A 20,264-nucleotide genomic window follows, 5' to 3' on the forward strand; every position below is an offset into this window, starting at 1 on the left:
TTTATCAGTGTACCTATCTGTGTCACAATCTAGATTCGAAATAAAAACTGGTGTTACTATATAAGAATAGTAGTAAGATTACCTCAATCCTACATGCTGTCCCTTTTATACTATACCGTAAACGTTCGCCTAATGGCGCTATGGGCTCCCTTGACATAACTGGAATTTTTTACACAAATAAGGGCACGTACCCTTAATTCTTGTTGGGATTTTTAGAGTAAGGAGCTCTCTATTTGTACATGAAATTTACCCCAAGGCAAAGGAGCCCAGGTGCGCCATTAGGCGAACGTTTACGGTATAGTACAAAGGATGAAATCAAAACACTAACCGCCAGTTCCGTCAGGTTTCTATTGTTCTAAACACTGGAAACCAGACGGAAACGGACAGAATCCTAACCAAATATTGTAGTAACCTATGACAGTGAATTGTTTGGAGTGGACAAAATAAAGAGAAGTGGATCATAGTATTCAAGGACATAAGAAAAACCCAAGGTCACTTGTTTTCAGTTAAAGAATCCAATTAAAAGACATCTTGCTGAATACAGCGTAAAATTATTTTGGACATATGAAGTTTTTTATACACAAGCCAATGGTAAAATACTAAGAAGCACCTAAATACATCAATAACTATTTAAAAATTTTCATGCAATATGAGTTGTGGATCTTATGATCTTTCAGCAGTACTTAATTACATTCACTAATATGGCTTTGTGTGGAACTTTATGATAATAATGCAACATAAATTAAATGAGTATTTTGTGATCCTAGCATCCTCTTTTTATGACATATTTCAGTAGATATCCATGAAAAAAGCTTATTCCCAAAATTTCAGTGGATTCCAATTTTGCATTTTTGAGTTATGCATGATTATGATCTTCTTGATCTTGATTTAGTACTGGCCAACACTCCTCCTGGAGTCAGACGGTCAGGGAATGTGCGTGCGGTGTGCTTGGTTAGTCTTGATGCTTCTCTTTGATATGGTTGGCTACAGCCTCTTTAAACTGTGGTATGTCTTCTATTTGGGTTATTTGTTCAGGTAAATTGTTCCAGTTAATAATTGTTCGGGAAAAATGAAAATTTCAAGCAGTCTTTGCTGGTGGTGATTGTTGTGTAGGCGTTGCAGTGAAGGTGCCGCGATTGACGTTGGACGGGCTGTAGTAGTGTTCCAGTTGGCAGGGATAAGTGGCCTAGGCGAGATTGCTGCAGGATGGTTAATCTGCGAGAGGTTCTTCTGTTCTCCAGCGAGTCCCATTCAAGGGTTTTCAACATATTTGTAACTGTTCCTGGGGTGCGAGATGTGTAGTCGTTGAAGACAAAGCGAGCAGCTCTTTTCTGTATCATTTCAATCTGGTTTATAGAATCTTTGGTATGGGGATCCCATGCAGCCGATGAATATTCTAGAAGTGGTCTAACGAGGGATCTGTAAGCAGCTTCCTTGGTGGATTTAGGACATGAATAAAAATTTCTCTTGATGAAACCCAATGTCCGGTTTGCCTTTGCAGATATCTGTTGAATATGGTTTTTCCAATTGAGCTTACTGGTAATGAAGACACCTAAATAGGGGTGGCCATCCGTTTCATTTAAAACAGAGTCGCCCAGTTTGTATTCAAAGTGCTTCGGGTTTCTGGAGTGTGTGAGTCTCATTATGAAACACTTTGAGGGATTGAAACATAATTGCCACTTTTTCTCCCATTCGACCAATGTATTAAGGTCTTCTTGAAGCTCCTTAGCATCAAAATCATTTTGTATTTCATGGTATAAAACACAATCGCTCTGCGAACAGACGGACAGACGAGTTTAATTTTTCAGGCAAATCATTTATGTAAACGAGGAATAACAACGGCCCCAGCACCGTGCCTTATGTGTATTACACTGCACCATAGGTCACTGTGTTGTAATTTACCAGAACGTAATTCAAATTTGACAATATTTTTGCTAAATGAACAAATCTGCAAGAAATTTCCAAGGTTTCTAGTGATATCAAAATCTCATCTTTTGAGAAAAGTAGGGAGATGAGGCTGTGGATCACAAATGCCCCATTAAGGGGAATCAAAATGAAGCAATTCGTAGTGGTTTGATCAATAACATAACTTTGTATAAACTATTATGTGTGAACCACTTCTCTGTACTTTATTTATGTTTTATAGCAAGATTATTTTGCCTGTACAAAATATTCAATAAAGATTATAACCAAAAGAATATTTTCCCAACGTTTTTTGTATACCTTATTAGAGCGTAATATTGAAAAGGGGGGCCAAAAAAGTTGTGCCAAAAATGCTTTGCCCTCCCCTTTCAACCTTCCACTCTCTTTTCAGTTTGCCAAAATATCCCCCCCCCCCCCCACCTATAATTCACCACTTGAGTGGTAATGAACTGACCAGCAATCAGCATTATAACTGCAAATTTTCTCACATTTCACACATTTGGCCCAGTAATTTTCCTCAGGGCTTGGAAATTTTGTCCATTATGCCGTTGCTCCAAGGTAACATCCACATCCGGGGGGCACTCCCACTTTGGAGGTGACGCATATGTAGGGCTGTTAAGACCCCCCTTTTCAGCGTCGCTGTCACCCAAAGACCCCTATTTATCCATTTGATCTGTCACCCAAAGACCCTTATTTTTCAATTTGAACAGCAACTTTCATTTATCACTGATTTTGTTACTTATTTTGAAAAAACAAAGAAATTTGAAGCCATTTAGAGCTAGAAATTAATGTTCGAGGTTTCTGTGGCACTGTTTTGGCTCTCACCCAAAGTTTCCATTTAAGAAAAAGGTCATGTTCTCATCCAATGACCCCATATTTTTTACATTTTCCGAATGTCAAAAATCATGCTCTCACCCAAATGACCCCATATTTGTTACATCTTGCTCTCACCGAATGTCCCTTACTGTGAAAGTTTCAGCCCTACACCTATCATGCCTATATCTATTTCATATTGAAGTCCCCCCTGGTCCCCATCCCACCCCTATGTTTCCACTCCCACACAATTAGCCCCATTTTTGGCCCCACAACAGTGTATTGTGTGAAGCTTATGTAATATGTACGGTCCGGTCTAGCCTATAATATGGTTGTTCGGGCGGTCAGTTTGGCTGTTGGGCCGTGGTGGGGGGGGGGGGGCATACGCAATAACCAATTATTGAATTAACTTCTGACATGGTGACCACATGTGCTGTGTAGTTTGTGTCATGTTATTTGCATATTTATAAATAAAAAAGCTTATTTGTTTATTTAACTCAAATTCCATTAATCCACTATGCAGGTAACAGCCCGGGTAACAGCAGGTTTACACCCCGTTAAAATCTCTAACTAGGATGACAGAGTATGGTGACCTCTTGTGCTGTATTGTGCTGTATAAGTATTTACATATTTCGCCTGACATTCTATTAACCCACTCTAACCAATTAACTTCTAACTTGATAGGATGGTAGAGTATGATTACGTCTTGTGCTGTATGGTTTGTGTCTTGTTATTTAGGAATATCAAAGATTTGATTGTACTTATAGGGGCCTAATCCAGTGTAGTGGAAAATATAAACTCTACACTAAATGACCCTTGTATTATTATTATTATTATTTTGATGAAAATGGTCAGCAATTCATATCAAAAAAGGCCTAAAAATCTTATCATGGCGGCTAGACTATGCCATAGTCGAATTTTATTAAAAATATGTTATTATTAGTCATGATGAACCCATTTCGTTGAACTCAAAATTATACTGATGTTTATTAAAAAAAGTATTCAATAGTAAAATGGTCATAAAGAGTTAAAAATATCAGACGATTAGTGACAATAAAAGTAATTGAATACAATATTATCTTGCATAATTATAACGGCTCACTTTAATACTGAACAATTCTGATTTTGGAATCTACCAGTTTATTGATAGCGAACCCCGAAATACACTTGGGAAGCTAACAAACAGAGGGAGTAGGGTGACTGATCAGATGTGAAAATCTATCAATTGTGCACACATTAATTAAATCAGAGTTTTAATCTTAAATACAATATCCAGAGTATGCACAATGGGCAAGTGGACTACGGGGTAGTCTACATGGCGGCCAGCATCCCACTGGGGAGACTTTAGGCAGAATGATCTTGTCTTGTCAACTTTCTGGGGGGGGGGTGGAACTTTGACGAAATTGGTCAAAAATGGGCTAAAAGATACAAAAAAAGCCTACAAAAGCCAGGAAAATTTGCATTTAAGCGTTTCCGTATTGTTTTCCCAAGGCTTTTTTAGAGCGTGTTCTCAGTTTAAAAGGCGCCCCATGAATGTGACGGTGTCAGAATTCGCTTGGCCCCCCTCTCGGCTTGCCAAAAATTGCCTGCCCCCCCCCCCTTTCGGCTCGCCACAAATTTCTTGCCCACCCCCCACCCTAATTTTACCCTCCCCCGTGCTCATAATTATTGCACAGCCCCTGATGTGTTTGACCTTCTATTTTGAGGGCCAGTGCGTTGTTGCCCAGCCTGCTGCTCCTAGCTTTACAATTTAAATAGCGCCATCATATGCATAAAAAGTTCAAACGGACGAAGACTGTGGACGAAGACAGTGCTCATGGTGCTTCTCATTTTCGGATAAGTGCAACGTAAATTATATTAATTAGGAGGAGGATATTCACATCACTCCAACCAATCACAAGAAAGGCTTCTGTAATATAGACAAATCCAATCATTAAAAAACCCAAGTTTTACCTCGAAGCTATTAAAGTGAACTTAGAATGAAAATTGTCTGCTTGGATCACTTTCAGATCACTTTTATCATCAAAAAGGAGTGAGGCAATCGGACATGACGAGCTGGGTGGGTGTGGGGCACACCGACACCGCCTGGCTAATAATTATTTGGTGGAGCAGAGACACTAAAATGAATACACGGGATCGATACACGTGAATTGCTATGCACGATTTTGATATACCGGGTTAGAAAATGATGAATATCTCCCGTAAATGATTTTTTCTCAAGAAACCAGATGTGGTCTCATACACTTGAAAATACGTGTTGAACAGATATGATAGTCGCTAGAATGCGCTTTGAAAATTGGCCGTGCGCTTTGAACTCAAAATTTGACCAAAACTCTAATTTTATATTGCGTTGGTCCTGTAGCGTGTAGCGTGGTACTACAGCGTGTAGTACAGCTGCACTCACTACTAGGCAGTATAAAAGTCGATGACCATTGACCTCAATGGGGTATACAAGCTTATTCACGCACAACCAAGATCAATTACCCGGCTATTGTGTGTAGCCTTAGTCATGTCCCTCGACTAATTCTTCGTCTCAAAGAGCTTCAAAGGTCTGAACCAAATGGCCAATCGTGGCTGTGGATTCAACCTACCATGGCGATTTATGCCATGAAGATATAGGGTCGATGACACTGTGTGGGGGCATGCAGTGGCGGCGCCAGGAATTTTTTCCGGGGGGGGGCAAAGGCAAAGTGAATTTCAGGGGGGCAAAATCAACCAAATTTGCGCAAAAAGGTGACATTTTCGTAATTTTGGATTTTTACTGGGGGGCGGGGGGCAACGGGGGCAAGAGTTATGACTGAGGCATTTCCCCCCTCATGCCCCCCCGTGGCGCCACCACTGTGGGGAGGTGGAGGGGAGGGAAAGAGACATCAAACTGTGTTTGATGGCGTTTGGTTTGATACTGATGAATATAAGTTTAAGATACAGGCCTCATTTATCAATGATTCGGAGTTGACCGGAGCCTCCCTTGCTCGCTCTTCCTCGGCCACCTCCACATATAATTTGCTATTATTTTAGCTGTCAGGCTTGAAAACGTTTCATGTGCGGGGAAAATGGTGTCAGGGGAAGAAGGGGAAGCTGATTGAAGGGGCACTGGAACAGCCATGTGGGACATCTCGGATTCTCACCCTGGGTTCTCACCCTGTCCCCGGCAGACATTTTTTAGACCATTCATTTCGTCAAATTTTAACTCCCTTTATTTATTTTTTCAAAAATAGCAAATAGCCAATAAGTAAAGCAATAAACAGAAACATTTAGTGCCTTTTTTTTTTACTCTTATGATTCTCCACATCTACTCCCCGATCTACTCTCCAATTGAATATTCAATCAAAAGATTGAATTTTCAATCTATAGGCTATCCGTTCCGAATTAGGGATAAATCGTTATCGACTGTAGGCCTATTCAGTCGGGTGATTTGAATTGTCAATCAAGTCAAGTGATTCTCAATCTTTTAGCGATTAAAGTTAGGAACAAACCGGGGGGGGGGGGGGCACTCACATAAATGATCTGTACCGGGTACCCATGCGTGACCGACAAAACAAATAAAAAGGGGTCACAGATACGCACGTGACGCATTTAGGGTCTAAAAAACACGATCATTTCAAGAATAAGGGGCGTTTTCTGAAACTGACCAACTTGCTTAGGGCATTTAAATTTTTGGTAACGAGTCCAGGGGTACAATTTTTACATTTTTACCAGCCAAAAATTCAATAGGAGTAGATTCTACATTAAAGTACCTTATTAAGGGCTAATTTGCTGGTAAAACTCAGTTTCAGAGAAAAAAATGGTCACCGTCACTATCATACTTGAGTGCCTCCTCCCCCGGGAACAAATCTTTTTCGATTGAATTTTCAGTAGAAAGGATTGATTTTCATTGTTTTTCAATCTTTTGCCGTCCCGGGACAACTTTCAAATTAAAAAAAAATATTGAAATTCACTCTTTAAAATGTTAAAGGAAAACATTTCAAATAATTAAAGCAATTAGGCTTATACTATTTATAGTGAGGCCTATTGGCTTTTATACTCTGTACATATTAAATAACTCTTACATACTCTATAAATTCCTAAGATTAAAAAGTTAATCTATTAGGTTGAGATGAGGGACAAATCCAAGCTTAGATTTAAAGATCTATCCAGATCCCAAGATGAGCAGAAAAGCTCAGAAACACCCGGCAGAAACAGCATGATGCATCTGTAATAGACAGGAAGAAAATTCCAAGGAAAAAAAATTAGATCACTGATCCCGCACAAAAAAACACGTTTTTGTCATTTTTTGCATCTTAATTAATAATTAATTTAGAATGAAACTGGGGTAACTTTGTCTTTGGACGAGTCCTGGATGAATCACTGTATGATCACGGATGAATGTCCCATTTCCAAAACAAAATATACCTCACACTTTTATTTTCTAGAAACGCTAAACGTTGGAATGTGAAAATACCGTGCTGATAATGTATTTCTAAAAATAGATTTGTTGCAATAAATAATATACAATTTCTTTATTTTTGGTAATTACAGCACCAATAATAAAAAAATTGACTGTTAATTATTTTATAAAGTAACATATATATAGACAATCAACTGAATGATTTAATTCTGTATTAACATGTTATATTTTTACCGTGCTATATTTTATAGCACTGTACATGGACCGTTTTCCAATTAACATATCATGTAAAATGAATTTGCCGACGGCAGAATCTTTGCGTGGGCGGTAGCGAGTGATGCTAGAAATCGTCATAATTTAACGAGTGGCAGAGTAAAATTTCGACTCAGTGAACTTTCGATATGTGGGCGAAGACTGGTGTAAGTTTGTGGAAATGTTTAATCATTAGTTTGGATCGTAGTTAGTGTGACATTTCAAGATCAAATCATAGGAGTTACTAACGAAGGTTATCACAACTCATGAACTGGTGTTAATGCAGGTTTGTAGTGTATACGCACTGTCAGTTGTAAGATCAAACGATCGGTTCTGTGCTGCTTGTATCCCTGTCAGTGGTGGTGCTGTGTACTAGTTTTATACCAAGTCTGATAATTATGGACTACGTCACGATCACAACAACTTTGTCAGCTTTCAGTATATTAGTTTTATGACATCAACAGTAATGAGTAAATGAGTTGATACAATTCAGTTTATCATCATGATCATCATGCATCAACAATGTTGTTGTGTGATGCTGCAGCTGCATCATGACATGTGCATGTTGTTTGGACCAGTGATGACATGTTATGTGGATTAACTTATGGATTTACAGTTGAAAATCTGCTGTGGCAATATTTTGATAGTGGAGTGACCAGTAATGTTTACATTGCTGTTTGTTGTGTAATTGTGACCGTCCATGTCATGAGCCTTGTTAATGTTATCAATATCCTGTTATAAATTGTAAATTGTAGTATTATTACTATAATTGTTGTATTCATGTATTGGTATTTGTTGAGTAAGTACTGTTGATGTGTCTTGTGTGCATGGTAGTCGTCGTAAGTTATGATGAGAGCGTACTTCTGCGGTGTTAACAAGGCGCATCCAAAGCGTACTACATGTATGTCTGCTTTCTGCATCGTACGTGTTAGCACGTTTTTAACTTCTACCGCCATACGCATTGTGGGTTGTGTAAGTACTACCAACCGTCCAGCATATATTATTTTGAAAGAGGCTGGATGACGGTATACGCTTAACGCTCTACTAAACTTACGCGAGTACTACATCATGTCACAAGGAGTACGACTGTCAACTAGAATGAATTTGGCATTAATTAACTTTTAACATAATTAGGCCAAGTAAAAAAATAACATGTATATTGTCCGTAGTTTTTCAAAAATTGGTGAGGGGGGCTCGTAATATTTGTTATTATGTTATTTTTTACCATTCAAAAGTCTTTGTCAACACATCATATAAACGGGGAGGCCCCTAATATTTTTGTTATTTCCCCAAAGCCCTACCCCTAGCTTGAAGAGAGTGTTTGCAATGTGTTAATTTAAAATGATAATCAGGAACTTCCAAACATGTCTTTTTGTTACAACAATTTTAGAAACAAAGTAAAGGAGGAAAGAAGAAAAATAACAAAAATATTTGAAAATCTCCAACAATCAGTGAGCGTGGGGACGATATGTTTTGTTATTTATTTTACTTGGCCTTAACCTGGCCCATTTCATTTAATATAATTTTGTATGATTTATGTTAAAATGAAGGCATACATAAATTACGCATTTTAATTTGAATGAAGCAAGATCATTGTTGATGTGTTGGTCGCAATATTAAATTATGAGCAATGGCAGCGGAAGCATTAATTGTTCCAATTTGGGGGGGGGGGGTGAGTATATAATATTTGTTTGTGTTAGCATGTAAAATTGTGCAATTTTATCCTATTTTGGCCCAAAACAGTCCTGAAAAGGGCAATTTAGTTGGAGATGTCCCCTCCCCCATCCACCACCTATGATTTTAAAATGTGAAGTTACCGCATTTTGCACAGGTCTGTCAGTAATTGAACTTGCAGTGCAAAATTCTGCAGCTAGTGTAGCTAGTGACTGTGTATAACCATATATTGTGTGAGTAACAAATTCACTATGCATGTTATGTGAAGATCACTTCCTGTGTACACATATCATGTATGGTATTGTATGGTCAATCATTTGAAGTAAGATAGGGCCAGCCAATATAAATAAATGCACGCATTAAAGTATATTCTGTTGGCTAAAATATTATTGTGGTGGCATGCGATGTATGATTGCTGGTGGGGTACTTTTTCTGATAATACTTTCTTGAAAATATTAGATATTTTGAACAGATTCTACCAACATTTTAATGTACTGCCACAGTACCGGTATCCTGCTCAGTGCTCATGCAAAAATGATCTGCATGGTGTGTGATCTGCATGTGGAGTGCAATAGCTGCCATGTGTAGATAAGTACAATATACTGTGTGTAAATTACCAAATGTTCACAGGGCAGCTATTGCATTTACCCACTTCGGGCACTGAGCAGTTGATGTATGTCACATAATAGATGTGTGGTTTTAATACAATGTCATGTCAATTGCTTTTTATTTCCTACTTAGATGAACACATCAAACTTGTGACTTGAGTTGAGCTTCCAATAGACTACCCAATAGGATCTTAAGTTGACCTTAGCAGCTTGTGGCAGGAAATCTACCCTGCACTTTTATTTTAAAGTACATTGGTGCACTGACAATACTTTGAAATACTTGACAGTTTGGATTTGTATCTATTGGACTGCAGGCCCTGTGTCACTGTCATATAGTTTCCTGTTCCAAAGGTCAATCTTCTAATCTCTAGTCAAACCAGGGTGTGCATCAGTCTGCTGAATATTCACAACCCTGGTAGGTGCTATTTCCGCAAGTGAGGTCCTTCCTCCTGCACCCACTTGCGTTTTTTAGCTTAATGTTATGTGATTTAATACTGATCCTGTTAAAACAGGACTGCTCAACTTTATTTAGTACTGTATCTTCATTAACTTTGGAATATTTGGTTTTGCTGTACAGGACTAGCATCTGGATCCAACCTGAACTGGAAATAAACTTGACTCTTGAAAGTTAAATAGGATCTTGCAATATTGTGGAATTTACTAGTCGTTGAGACTAAAGAACTAACACCATGGAAGGTAAAATGTTCAAACTTCCCGACGGGAAATATGCTGATGGTTCTTGGGAGCTGAACCTGTACGTAACAGATTTACAAGTGGAGAAAACACTGTCGGTCACTGGAGATATTCACATCGGAGGAATCATGCTCAAACTGGTAGAGGAATTAGGTAAGTGTCCCATTTTTTTTAAAAGTTTAAAACAAGTCCTGTGCAATGTGGTGAAGATCTTTCCATGTAGAGTACTTGTCAAATTTATTGGATTCTGGAGTCAAAGTTAATTAAACATGAACCCATTTCCAGTAACTAACAACTAGGTACAATATGACAATCAAAATCCAGACAATCTATTATGAGCAGATTTTATTGATTCTGAAATAAGAAATAATTCTGATAAAATATTGTTGGCATGTCAAGATGTTTGACTGTAAACATTGTATCTATGTTCAGTGTATGGTACTCTATGCTTAGCAGGGGTGCTAAATATGATGCTTGAATTCCAACTACCATAACCTGAACTGACCTTTCACTATACACTACTACCCCAGGGCTGTGAGTAGTAGCATGAAGCATAACCACTCAACATAGAGCAGCAGTTTGGTAGGTCAATGACCATTTCAGGTCAGAGGGCACAATTCAAAGCTAGGTCGGTTTTGCATGACTACCAAATACACAAAGGTTTGTAACTTGTAAAAGAAATTAATTATGTCTACATAATTGGATCTGAATTGGATTTGTCCACATCTATGCAACAGAACTGGAATCTGAATTGGTTACTTTCAAATGGAACACTCAGTATGTGATGAAGATCAAGAAGGTATCATACTGGGACATACCGTAGCATGAATGTACAATAAAGCTGCAATCTTGTATGAAACCTGGGCCTATGGCCAAATGTTATACAATATCTGTATGACATTACAGTAAATGCAGCTTTAATCTCTATCAGTCGGGTAATAATTGCTACTCGAAACAACACACCATTAAATATTCACAATTATCTGGTGAACTTGCAATCGGAGCTGAACGCATGAAGCCTTGCAGCCACAAAACAGATAGATGACTGCTAAATGTTCAAGAGTTGTCAAAATGTCAAGTGAAGCCATTTCAGTTCAGTGTGAATGGCGAATTATTTATTAATAACATAATTTGTCGATGACACCTTTGCCAACATCCAACCATCTCAACATATATTTATTGCAGTCTGTATTACTTTAGTGGTTTTAACATGTAGACATTTTCTAGAAATGGGGTTTGGATCCAATTGAGGGGAATTTATTTCAGTTTCAGACTCAGTTGGGGGCATGTACTTTCACATTAGTCAACTCAAGTTGATGTACTTTTTTTTATATTTTAAAGCAGAGTGATAATTTACATTTACTTATTTTATATTTTTTATTTTCCAATGGGCTATGTCTATTTGGTGCCTGTCTGGATCGGAGATGCAAATCCAGTTTAACTTTTGATAGCTACTAAGGCATAATTACAATTATGATTTCATGCTCTACTGAATTCTTTTAGTCCTGGCAATGTCATGTGCCCGAAGCAATAACCCGGGCGTAAACATACCTTACATTGTATGTTCATACTGCGAGACCGTGCACAATGTCAATGAAATAATAATTTGCCTTTTATACGTAGGTGAGGCCTTAGCATTATTCTGTCCTATTGATGTAATTTAAATTTATAGCTTCAAGAGGAATTTAGCTCAAATTTTAAGTAAACAAAAGCAGACCAACTGTGCAAAGATCATAGGCTACATGTAGAACACTGCATTTGATGTTTCACAAATATACAATGTTATTGAATTAGTAGCATTGCAAATGACTACCTTTGATGATATCAAAAACTCAAATTGCCATGCCTTGAATTAGACCATGACCTTTTAATTTACGCCTGTTTGAATACCAGCTTGCACTTTTCAAAGTTGACTGAGCTAATTTTGGCTGTTATATTATCCTGGCTATGCTATATACACCTAAACTATACAGTAGATCTATGCCATTGGAGCAGATTTTATTCCACAAAAATCAATGACAAATCTCAAAAACAGACAGTGAAAGAACAGCTTGAATGGGTTGATCAATAACAGAAATGGAATCAATGGCAACAGGAGATTGACCATATCATCATGGTCATGACATGAATGAAGTACAACGAAAATGCTTTTAGAATGATACATTCAATTTCATTTAGTCACATGTTCAGTGTGAAATGGTGCTTGGCTTTATCATATTTTGATATTTAATATGCATTGTAAGTCACACTGTAACCTTTCCAGTGACATACAGACTCGCTATTAATTATCAATAATAATGAAAAGATGAGCAAAGAAGGAAAGAAAGAACAAAATCTATAAACTCCTAATGATGTACATTTGTAAACTAAATAAAAAATAAAGCAAAAGTGTGGGTTATTTATCAGTACAATTATTGTATACGGTACCAAAAAAACATTATATTTGAAGCAATTTTAACATTAATATAAGGTTCTACAAGTACATTGTAAATAATGGATGGTTAATGGACCCTAAATTACTTCTTGTTATTCAAGATCGGAATCTGGACAAATACTGCTAAAAAAAGTTATTCATCAAGTTGTTGTTTTCAAAGCTGGGTTAAGTTGAATGTTTTAATTCCTTCTGTTTCTGTTGAACAGCTAGCATTGCATACTAATTCAATGTGTCTCTGGCTGTTCAATAGAAGCAACAGTAATTAAAACATACTACTTTATCCAGCTTTAAAAAACCAAAACTTAGTAAAATAATTTGTAAAACATTTGTATATGATGAGGCTGTGCATGCCCAAATCCAAGATATAGACTGATTACATCAAACCATTGTTACAATTTTCATTGTTTGTTGCTATTTTAAAAATGGGACCTTGAAATTTTATTTGCTCTGGATTATCCATGTTAACTCTAGAATTAATTTAGAAGTCAAAATGGGAATCAATTGCAAATTGATGTCCTCCAAATTGATCAATAGAATAGAGTAGTAAAATGTAGATGTTGATAAGCTTATCAACACTTTCCAAGGATTAGAATTTGTTCCAGTCATCAATTTAGAATGTAGGTTGCATATCATTATCAATGACAATTCATTGAATTAATCAGGTGATCAGGTCAGATACATATTTTTATGCTAGACTGAATTGTCCAAGGCTTAGTCCCCAAGTGCCTAAATCCCAAATTTTTTGGATGCTCATTGATTGAGTCATATGAAATAGTGGACTCCCCCAGGAAGATGTGTCACACAGGGTTTGATGTCATGTGTGCTGAAAATAGCAGGTTTTCCTCTAAAACATGTAATTTCAATTTTTGGTTTACCTGCATGATTTAAATTGGAATTGATTTGGCCTACATTGATAAAGATATATGAGACATGCATCTGAATAGCGGATCTTTTTGACACCGAGATTCATTAATTCCATGTTTTTAGTTTTAGGGATTCTATAGTCTACTGTACAATGCTTAGTAGTTTTTGAATGCAGGCTTGAGTGAATCTTGTGTACTTTTTTTTAAATCTGTCCTTGAGGATATCAGAGCCTCCATTTTGTGCTCTAAAATGAAATGGAAAGAAACAGCATTGTAATATATGGGACTGTTAATATTTTACACACATATTCCTGTGCTCCATGGTTTAACAGTAATGAGCACTGTACATGTATACACAACTTCACAAGGCTACACAATGTAGTGATCCCTGGAAATGAGATTTACCTGACAAATTTGCAAAGTCTTGTTTTTATAGGGAAAATACATAATGGGATTTTCAATAGGTGCCTTAATACAGCCCCATACATGTATATTTACTTAAACCAGGAAGTGTTTTCCGCCATGACAATTGACATCGTATAAAACATACTCGAAATTTATGTGTTTTTCAGTTACCGGTATGATGTGTGATTTGCTCCACAGCATCTCCCTCAACTCCACAGTTAGCGGCTAAGTGGTTTTCTTTCATTTTACCTCAATATTTCGGCTTAAAATGATCAGAAAATCTCCTTGACAGTTATTGCTAATATTATGTAATTTTTGGCAACTTTAGAATAACAAAATTAAAATTGGACCTAAATCATACATTTATGGCTTTAAGTAGGAGGGAGAAACACGTAGTACAGAAACAGAATGTTCATGTATATTAAATGTATAGGTACATGTAGGCAAAATTTGGTGTTAAGCATGCGTGCTATAGAATTAATTTTGTGTCTACAGGAAGTGTTAAACACGTGGATGTATCAACATATGGAGAAAATACTAGCATGAGTAATGCAATAAAAACATGACTGAATTCTTATTGTAGTATTTTAGTAAATGATCATGCCACCTACACACCATCTGGAAGTTAATGCAAAATATCATTCATTGATGCAATGTGTTCCCAAAGTACATCATTGCACACCGTTTCCTTCATTGGCACCGTATAGTGAAAATAATTATGTGGTGTACATTGCATCCACTATTTTTCTTGTAGTATCAATATATATATGCTCATGTTATAAAACGAGTCAATCTGTATTTAACATAACATTGCATCACAGTATAAATTAATGGGGATCGTTTTCCTTTTCCTCTAAATTTTCTTTCAGAAATAACATCATATTTTATGTACATAGGCCTAGATCCTACTTTGATAATAAAGTATGCTTTCCTCATATTTCACTGTCCCTATTGCATAATAGAGCGTAGGCCTAGACATGGTATTAAAATGGAATATTACGTGGTATTAGCCACATCCATGTAAGTAGAAATTTAATTGTTTACTAGGGTTTATTTGTGTCACAGTCTATGTGAGGTGGTGTTGCTGAGGTTTGTAAAACAATGCATGGCAACAATTAGGTATAGGCTTTACGTATACATTTGTAATTACTAACCAACCACAACTTAAGGTTAAGTAACAGTTAAGTGTAGTGTAGGCAGGGCCTTTGCCCTGTAAGTCTGGAACTATCACCTCCAGGGCCTTGTGATTTGAAGTTTTCAGCTTATAAAAGATCATTTACATGCGCATGATCCTGACTCAAAGGTGATACAAACTTTACTTCATAAAAGTCTGACTATGAAAAGTTTAAATTTGTGAAAATATTTGGAATCATGTATCCAGGAACTGAAATGTCGTTAAACTTCTAGAGGCCTGCGTAGATCCTGAGGGATGGGGGATAAATCCCCTGCAATAATTTGATAGTGATGATGGTCCATAGTCCATACAATCATCCCCCAATGTTTTTTGCCTGTATGTGAGTTTTTGACAGTGCTGTACGGTGCAAAAACTGATTGAGGCGCCAATGGCTCCTAACTTTATAAATTTAGGCGCCCAAATTTTGCTCCCAGGTAAAAAATCTGAGGCACCAACTGAACAGCCACGTGTGTTGAATGTTCATAGCTGCTGTAATCAATCTACATATTTCCATTGAACGCTACATACTTCATACGCAGCCAGGGTTCGCGCCAGATCGCGTCTTCGCGTCCATGACGCTTTTTTTGAGCGCCGGACGCATTAATTTTGAAATTATCAAACCTTCTGCGTCCGACGGACGCAATAAATTTCAATGTCAGTCTTCAGAATGCAAGAAAGATCCCTGAAATTCGCCAATTGATCATCAAACTAAATACAGTATTCTCCATTATATGCAAATTATATTATGCAAATTACGTGAGTTCATGGATCTCATACTCCAAAATTAATGCCAGACAACTATAACGTCATAGAAGTAGCAATGTTTATATGGGTGTATAGTTCAGTGGTGAGACGAAAATATCGTGCGTCCTGCCCTGCGTGACAATCTTCCAAAATTATACAAGATTTTCAGGATTTCATAGATTCCTCACATTATTTTAATGCTTCAGCTAGTAAATTTGTGAGTTTCCTCTACTCAAAAAAATGTAGAACTTCTCTTGATTACTGAAGGAAAATTTGTGTTAGAAAGGACACATGAATAATCAGCTTAAGAAGTTAGGGTGCCGAATTTTGAACCACATTCGGCCTGCAACACCGCAATTGCATAACGCTGCCTCTACCGGCGCAGATAGTAAAGTTTGACTGTTTCACATCATCTAGTAAATTCAGTCCTTCCAAATGACAAAATTACCCAGTAATAAGCTTAACAAATGTTACAATTTCCCATGCACGGGTGGCCATGTGGTAATTATTGTCGCAAAATTCTTCAAAACATGATCAGTCACAAAATATATCCTTGTTTCTTCAATTGTTTATTGTTCGTCTTCAGTACGGTACTCTTAATGTGTTCATATATCACATTACCCAAAAAATTCCGAACAAACTTTGGGACCCCGAAAAATTACCCCGGACCCCGAAATGTTTGAAATTGGGGGTTGAAGGGGTCCAATGCAACCCGTAAATTGTGACCCAGCGCTAACCCTGTACGCAGCATGTACAGTGTACGCCTATATGTTTTCCAGGAAGTCCCCATCAAGACATGATAAATGGATATTCATAGCATACATTCGTACTCTTGAATGCTACGTTACATACATGTTTTGCATAATTTGCTGGCGATTAAAAGCTTCAACAGTTGGGCGCCATTGGCGCCAGGGATTTAATATTTAGTCGCATCAGAAAATATCTAGTCGCCAATGCGCCTAAAATGGTCGCACCGTACAGCACTGGTTTTTGACCAAATTAAAAAATGTGTGGTTATTTCCTGCATAGAAAGAACACAAACCTCCATTCTGGACACAAATGTTGGAGTTGGAGGGGCAATACAGTTAAAATTGTTATATAAATTTAATTTGAATGAATCATATTCTGGTCTTGCTAATATAAATCAGGGTCCATGCACATGGTGAAATGAATGTTATGAATGTCAGGAATAAATAGTTTTGATGATGATTTAATATTAAGTGCAGTACACCTCAAAATTATGAAGTAAATAAATTGTGAAGTGAGATTGAACTCAACAGGCTAACAAATGGGCACCCCATTTTTTTTACTGTTTCAAAGTTGAATTTATTGTTGTTTATTATATCTTTAGCAGGCAATACCATAACCCAGGTCAGATAGATTACAAAGTGCACATTTTTCATGTTGTAAATGTTTTGGTTTCGTAAACAACCTGACAAACTACACATAAACTGGTAATTAATTAGCTTCACCAAGTTCACTGGTGACAGATTAAGAATGAAGGAATTTGCAATTTTACTCTGTGCATTTAAATATTGGAACAACCGGCAACCCACTTTTCAAAATAATAAATTAAATTTGAGCAACCCATCCAATGTTGCTCATTTTGATACTAAACTTGCTAAGACAAAGCAAAGCATAGATTTTCTATTTATTGTTATACATGTATAAGGTATGGTATTAAATGACAACATCACAAGTTGTTGCATATTGCTCTTTTTGCACAAGCTATGAAATTCAACGCAACATACTCGATGCTCAAATGAATTTCTACCTATCGACTTTCCATCAAAATTCACAAGTAGTGAAACTGAAGATGAACACTTGTACCTGATATGCGCATCTTCCCGAATATATAGTGAGATGTTGCATTGTCTAATGACTAAAACTTTATTGTTGGCTTGCTCTGTGCGTTAAGTACTCATTGAGATCGAATTGGCTGATTTACATAAATGGGAATAGCAGTATAGCATTAGAATTTACATGGTGGGATGGTAGCACATGATTGTAAGGTTAAAAAAAAAGACCTAGGACACTGAAGTTTGTCTTGAATCCAACAAAACTTCCTTATTTGCTTGGGAATTGTTAGACATAGTTTTTGACATGTCAAGTTTTGTATTTGCTTGGGAATTGTTTGACATAGTTTTGATTCTTCACTCCTCAGTCAGATGTAGAACAACACAAAGAAGGTTATATAAGAGTGTCAATATTTAGAGATGTCAAAGTGGACTGGGCTAGCACTGACCACGCTGACCAGTGGTACACATAGAATTTTTGTGAAGCTCCGGACATGTAGCATGTCCCTGGGTTGTGTGTGTTGATGAGTCAACCGTTGAACATACACACATCTTATACAATTAGTCTTGCATAATAATGTACACATAATGTAACAAATATTTTTTACTAATTTATAAAATTATAGGCCTACTTGTGACTCTTTCTGTCCATCCTGTGTGATTCATAACGTGGAGTGGACATTAGGATATCAGAAATGGCAGGTATTTGGTTGAATTTGACTGCCAATACCAAATATGGAAATGTCAAACTTGACCACCACATTTTTCCAACTTATTTTATTTTTATTAGTAACTACACAAGAATCCACGATTGACATCATGAAGTAAACAACTTCCTGTGGACAGCATTTTGTCCTCCAACTATAAATATTTTCCTGAAAATAACATGACACCCACCTAGCAACCAACCAACCATGGGTTAGCCTTGGCAATGACCTATTACAGGTACTTAGCCTATTCAAACAATTACAATTGTCAACAAAGTTGTAATGCATTTGCCCACAGATTGTGACGTTGAAGCAGTTACAAGGAAAACCTGCCACAACAACAACAAAGTGGTGTTACCAGTACTACATACATGTATACAGGCCTCAAAGTTATAGGTCGCACTTAAAATTGTCCGCAAGAAAGCAAACTTGACCATAATTGTGTGCATTGAAAGTAAATGTTAAAATGATATTAATAATTATTATTGTATGGTAATAATTAGTAATAATCATGATAAAATAATAATACATATTGATAATCAACCACCAAACCACCCCAAGAAATGTAAACATTGTGAACAACATTAGATCAATACCAGCACAAGTATGAAACAAAAATTTTTGATGTTCAGTTTTGTCTACGCCCAATACATGGCCATGTGATATTAAATCAAACAATATGACGTTAATTTTCAAAGTACACCATACCTTCCCCCATGACATTTATAATTTAAAAGGCCTATGTTACCAATATACTTGTCACAAATCACTATCCTCATTTTAAAAGGCTCATCCCACTCTCTCTATGTCAAAATGTTACTGTTCAGTCAATGGACACTAAGGACAGTGAACTTGTGTGGTTGGTTTCAGGCTCATTTTTAGTGGGCGGACCAAAGCCAAAAATGTACTTTAGGTGTGTATCAATGATTTAGTGGTTACATTTTTAAGCAAACTAGAGAAATGGAAAGCGACTGACTATATTCATAGATCATCTAAATACAGGCTAATAATATTGCTAAATGTATGTTACAATGCATGTCTCGGCCTCGCCAAGCAGAAACAATATTGTGCATTACTATTGATATGGTGCACATAGCATGTTGTTCAATACCAATTCTGCACATTATTGTACTCATCATACAGTCGCCTCGGTAATCCATCCCGCATGGTCTTAACTTATATACTGGATCATGGATGCTATGAAATACTGCAAAATACGTAATCGCTCGTTTATTACTTTGCTTTATTAATACAGGAAATTGCTGTCATTTCGCGAACCTGAAGCTAAATAGGGCTTGGTGTCTTTTAGTATGACGTGTAAGGGCTGGTGTAATTATGTTCTTATAAATAGATTGATATTACAATTTCGTGGTTGGGTTGGTCCCGATTGTGAGGGGGATGTTGTTAAATTATGAAATTTGTACAGTGCAATTGATGGGTAATTGTTTATTGTAAGAAGTGTGTTGTTATTAATTTTAACATGTAGGCATAAAAATGAAGGCCCCCTTAGAATTGGTATAAAATGCCGCTTTCACATATATTTGACGTGTGATCAATTTGTTACCAGAATAATAAAGCACTACCTGTATCTAGATAGCGTGGCATGAAATGGCATAGTGCCAATTTGATGTTGACATTAATTTCAAATCTAGTCACCATAATGCAGAATGATACCTGTGAGTTATCACATTTTTGTGACCTGCCCTACACCCGCATACAATGTTACATGTACTAGGTTAGATTATGATATGGATGCTTTTATCAAAATGGAATTTGGCATTTGTTTAAATT

General features: G+C 36.8%; 1 protein-coding gene across 1 annotated transcript in view; it reads left to right on the forward strand.

The window, feature by feature from the left end:
• Nucleotides 1-7,422: 7,422 nt before the first annotated feature.
• The window catches only part of LOC140153183 (fermitin family homolog 2-like), a 135,913-nt gene continuing 123,071 nt past the window's right edge, over nucleotides 7,423-20,264 (forward strand). The window contains 2 exon segments of the mRNA XM_072175855.1: nucleotides 7,423-7,542; nucleotides 10,235-10,503. Of these exon segments, the coding sequence (XP_072031956.1) occupies nucleotides 10,347-10,503 (157 nt within the window). The 5' untranslated portion in view covers nucleotides 7,423-7,542; nucleotides 10,235-10,346.

This window comes from Amphiura filiformis, chromosome 5, assembly GCF_039555335.1.
Source record: "Amphiura filiformis chromosome 5, Afil_fr2py, whole genome shotgun sequence".
Taxonomy (NCBI): domain Eukaryota; kingdom Metazoa; phylum Echinodermata; class Ophiuroidea; order Amphilepidida; family Amphiuridae; genus Amphiura; species Amphiura filiformis.